General features: G+C 28.8%; 1 protein-coding gene across 2 annotated transcripts; it reads right to left on the bottom strand.

Moving 5' to 3' along the window:
• Positions 1 to 2,400: 2,400 nt before the first annotated feature.
• Positions 2,401 to 3,898, bottom strand: LOC108450578 (uncharacterized). Of its 2 annotated transcripts, none has more exons than XM_017748259.2 (2): positions 3,103 to 3,898; positions 2,401 to 2,598 (listed from the first exon to the last, which is right to left on the bottom strand). In XM_017748259.2, the coding sequence occupies exons 1-2, from the start codon at positions 3,443 to 3,445 to the stop codon at positions 2,579 to 2,581; spliced, it is 363 nt and encodes a 120-aa protein (XP_017603748.1). In that variant the 5' UTR covers positions 3,446 to 3,898; the 3' UTR covers positions 2,401 to 2,578. The 2 variants fall into 2 exon arrangements, with proteins under 2 accessions (XP_017603748.1, XP_017603749.1); XM_017748260.2 differs by having other exon boundaries at positions 3,112 to 3,791.
• Positions 3,899 to 5,518: the final 1,620 nt, after the last annotated feature.

Raw genomic sequence — 5,518 nt, 5'->3', positions numbered from 1 at the left:
TTAGAGTGACTAAATTGACAAAAAAAAAATAGAGTGATCAAAATAGAAACGATACTATTTTAGAGTGACTTGCGGTATAATTTACTCAAAATTTTAGGATTTGTTTTAGCCGAGTTTTTAGTTCATATTTTATTATAAGCAAGTTTTATTCAAATTAGGCTTATGTGATTTGATTCTTAAGCTATATTAATTTTTTCATTTTGGTACTTAAATTTTTTTTTTTTTTGTTTTTGGTATCTAAACGATTTTTCATTTATAGATTTTAGTCCAAAAAGTTAATTATGTTTAAAAAAAAAGTGGTTTACCTAATCAATGAGAACACTCCACATGTTTGTTCCTTTTTTTCCATGTCAACGATGTTGTGATCATTAGTTATTGACGTTGTTGACTATTGACTGATTCATTGATCGATGTTAACCATTCGTTAATTAACCCTTGATTTGTGTTGATTGATAGACATTTAGTTTGATTTTTAAATATCTTTTTAATTTTAAGATTTGTTTTGGAAAATAAATATATTTTTTACTTTTTGAGTTTTTTTTAAAAGTATATTTCAATTTTGGAATTAGTGTATTATATATGTTACCATTTTTGAATTTTGACTTTTTGTATTTTTCTAAAGCTTAAAACTATTTTTTAAGTTTTTGAATCATTAATATATTTTAATGTTTTTATAATTTTATTTTATATAATTTATATATTATAAGAATATTGAATTTTTAATATAACACACTGGATATATGTTTTTTTACTGTATATTTTAAAATTTTCATATATATTTTTTGAAATTTAGATATCATGTCATCAATTATTAGCGTGAAGCTTTTTTATTATCTATGTGCCATTCATTTTTTAACACCGTTATTTTTTAGACAAAAAATTATAATGGAAAAAGAGTTTAAATGCTAAAATAAAATAATAAAATATTTTAAATATTAATATAAGAAAACAAATATAGTTTAGAGATGAATTTGTAATATAAATCCCATGTTTAGATCAAAGTATCATTCCAATTACCAATTTAATCATAGTTTATAATAATTAATTTTAATGGTAGCAATTATTTATACTTAAAATTATAATCCCAGTCTTTTAACTACCTAAATACATATTGAGTTTCTGTAGAATTGATATCAAATCTTTAGATGATAACAATTTTGAGTTAGTTGAGTTAATGAGCTTTAGTTCATCATCTTAATTTGTTTTAAAAATTTTGAGTCGAGTCAAGTGAAATGAAATTGAAGTCGAATTGAATCGAGTGAAATTATTTGAGTTAATTTTTTAAAAATTAAATATGTCAAATTTAAAAAAATTTGGTGTAATGTCAAATTTAAATGTTGTTACAATATAATTAATTGCATAGAGCACATAAATTTGAAACTATATATATTTGAAAACTTTTTTAAAGCAAAAATAAGAGAAAGAAAGCGATACTTTAGTATGATAAATTTGAACTAATAATTTATTTGTTTAGGTCCTCAAAATTATTGTTTTAGATTTTTAAAATTTTAAACTTTATATATTCTTTAGAATTTTTGGAATTTTTATTTATAGAATTTTTGTTTAGAGATGCCAATTTATTCATTTTTGAAATTGGTAAGAACCAAAGAGATATTTACACCAATATGTTATTCGAGTTATTCAAATGGTAAAATTTAGCTCGACTCAAACTTGAAAAACCGATTTATAATTTATTCAATTTCAGTAAAAAAATTTGAATAACTCGAGTCGATTAACTTATAATTTAAATTTTTTTGAATTAATTTGAGTAAGACTTAATTCATAATTTATTAAACTCTAATCCACCCAAATTTAAAAAAATATTTTTTAAAATATAGAAATATAAATTTAATTTTAAAATTTTAATTAATTTTAGATAATAAAACAAATCATTTAGTGGATGAAATGAAGGTGGAGGCAGAAAAATCTGATGGACTGTGAGCAGGAGGGTAGGTCATCCCTACCCCTACCATGTTGAAATACATAATTTTATTAATATATAAGTGTGTTTAATATTTATTCAATTCAAATTTAATATTTAAATAAAAGAATAAAAATATTATGGAGGTGTTAAATTGTATTTTATATTTTTATTGAAAAATAAATAAATTAATGTCATAGATAATTTGTAAATAAAAAATGGATTTCAAATACATCAAAACTATTCACCTAATTCAACCTAAAAAGAGGAGAAAGGCAGGGGTCCCCAGGCAGGCACCGATGTACACCGCTACATACCCAGAATCACTCGCATTGTCCCACTTATCCATCCAAACATTGTATGTATTGAATTATACTCTAAATTCAATTGATCTCATGTAGATACGGCCAACATACATATTGAGATATAAAAACTTTGGTATACCCATATATTAAAAAGATTTGAAGAAACACAACAGCTTTTGCTACTTCCAAACAATGCCACATTCCATCCGATTTGAATATAGAAAACCAAAATGAATCCAATACATGTTTAATGGTCGGTTGTATAATACTAATTAAAGCAGCAATATATATCCACATCTCCTGCATAAACTTTGGTAAATTCACGCAGCAATGCCCCTCTCTCTCTCATCAATCACCACAAAAGCTTCCATTCTGCGATGTCAAATCATATTCAAATAGTTAAATATCATCCTATTCAACCCCAGCTCAATTTATTGTCATGAATCAGATCAGATCATAAGCACAAAAGGTTAGCCAACCAAATAGGGTTTAAACAAGATACTGCTTATTCATTTCTAATCAAATAAGTAAAGCAACACATGGTACCTCGCCAGGTAACTACTTTGATCAAGGAGGAACTTGTCCATAAAAGAATTAACATATCCTCATACATCTTAATAGAAAACTCCATCAAACTTTGTATGAACAAGTATGTATATAACAATGACGTTATTAAGTTGACTCAAGGGATAAGTATAAAGGACACATGTAAGAAACATGGCGAGTTCACAGATGAAGTTTCAGATTTTAAGGACACACTTGTCCAATTCTGAGGCAAAACATAGCACTTCCATGTCGTTTGACGCTTTCAAAATCAACCCCATATAAAACAATTAATATATTAGTTTCTTAAAGAATAATGAATGAAGAAATTACCGGTAATACCTTTTGTCGGTGAGGGAGGTGCCATGGCATAACAAAGAATCGAACGGCCCAACATCGAAATCGTTGAAACAATCCCAGCAACGTAAAAGAACATGAGCAGACCAAGAACCCAGGGCATCAGCATGAACCCTAAAAAGAAAGTCACTGATCCACAAAGCATTAAAGAAACCGATATCCCTAGCATCAGCCAAGCGAATCCCACCGCCGAAATCTTAGTCGGACCCGGCGTCGGTGGCGATCGGAGGAGATTCAGGACTAGCGCCGACAGCTCGTAAATAACACACGATAACGGATCCCGATGATGATCATGACTTTGCTGTTCACTTGGCATCATTTTCTTTATTTCTATTTCTAGGGAAAATTGGAAGACGAAATCTATTTGTAAAACCCGAAAATGAAAATCCGAAGAAAAATTAAGAAAGATTTGGGAAATCAGGAACTAAAGTAGACATTGTTTTGCTAAAAACAAGGCAAATGGATAAAGTTGAGACAGTTAATAAAAGGGGCGTTTGATTGGAGGACTAGACTGGATACTTGTGTTCCGTGAGGAAAAGCAAAACTCAAATGAATGGGCAGCCTTTGGTTCCTATCTTATCGGTCTCAACTTTGACCTTATTTAGCAAATATTTAAAAAAAAAAAAAAATTAAGCAAGATAACAAAGGGAGATCACACTCAACCTACTTTAATTTGGAGTTTAACAATCAACATTCCCACTTGTATAAATTCATATTCTAACAAATCACCAAAATTTGTCTCCAAATTTCTTTTTGAAATCCTAAATATCATATTCTTTTTTTATCTTTCTCTTTTTCCTTTAATTTATAATATTTCTATACAAAAATTCATTTGCAAGTAGGGATAACCCGAATCACTTGAATTCATCCACTTTAAATTACTTTAAACAAAATTTAGCAAATTAATCTCTCCCAATAAAATTGTAACAATTTAATCTTTGTCAATTTCAAAAGTAAGCAATTAAGGACAATCACGATGTTAATGTCTTCCGTCAATTGCACACATTTTTTATTAGTATATAACAAATTTACCCTCCAATGTTTACATATTTTGTCATTTAGGCCTTAATTCTAAAAAATTCAACTAATTCAGTATCAACATTTACACAAATGTTACGAGATAAATTTGCTAATTAGGACCAAGTTAATAAAATGTGTGAACTTTAAGGGCTAAATTTCAAGTTCTACCATCAAAATCATTTAGAATTGATGGGAAATATTAACACTCTGATTAATTGTCCTTAACTGCTCACTTTCAAAATTGTCGGGATTAAATTGCTCGATATTTTGAGAGGGACCAATTTGCTCAATTTCAAAATTGATCTAAATTTGAAATTATACCAATCAAAATAATATATTGTTAGAATTAAATGACTTGAATCCTTATTTAAATAAGATACGGTGATAAAATAAAATAAAACTAAAATCTATATAGAACTACACTTTTTATTTTATTTTATTTTAGAATAATATTTTTAAACCTTATTAAATTCAATCTATTTTATATTGATTAGAATAAGGTGTTTCAATCTTACTAGAATATGGCTTTACAAGCCTATAAATAGACATAGTCTATTCCTCTTATATTTCATTCGAATTCGACATAGTGAAATTTCTTCTCCTCTGCCCATGGTTTTTTTCCCGAAAAGGTTTCCACATAAAATCTGTATATTCTTTATTTTATTTTATTTTCACAAATTGGTATCAGAGCTTTCGGGTAGTTCATCTCGATCACAGTAATGACGTCTTTGAAGTATGAAATTTCGCTGTTGGATCACAACACCAGATTTGCATTGTGGCAGATTAAGATGCAAGCAGTTCTTGCGCAGATGGATCTGGAGGATGCCTTGCTAGGGATAGATAAGATGCCTTCGACATTAACAGATGAAGAGAATAAGCGTAAGAATCGAAAGACGTTAACACAATTACATCTGCATTTGTCCAACAAAATTTTGCAGGATGTGATAAAGGAGAAGACCGCCACTGCATTATGTAAGAGGCTAAAACAAATATGTATGTCGAAAACTCTAACAAACAAGTTGCATATGAAGCAGCGTCTTTATGTTTATCGTTTGGAGGAAGGTGCGTCTGTACATGAACACTTAACAGTGTTTAAAGAAATTCTCTCAAACTTGGAGGCCATGGAGGTTCAGTATGATAAGGAAGATCTGAGGTTGATTTTATTTTGTTTGTTGCCCCCGTCTTATTCAACCTTTAGAGACATGATTTTATATAGCTGCAAGTCTCTCACAGTTGATGATGTTTATGATTCTTTGACCTCGTATGATAAAATGAAGCATATTGTGGTTAAACCTGACTCTTAAGGAGAGGGTCTCATTATTCGTGGGAGACAAGATCGGCATGCTGATGATGATCATGGAAGGACACAGAA

Source organism: Gossypium arboreum, chromosome 5 (assembly GCF_025698485.1).
Source record: "Gossypium arboreum isolate Shixiya-1 chromosome 5, ASM2569848v2, whole genome shotgun sequence".
Lineage (NCBI taxonomy): Eukaryota > Viridiplantae > Streptophyta > Magnoliopsida > Malvales > Malvaceae > Gossypium > Gossypium arboreum.
The sequence above is the reverse complement of the archived record's forward strand: the minus strand, read 5'-3'. Positions and strand labels throughout refer to the sequence as shown.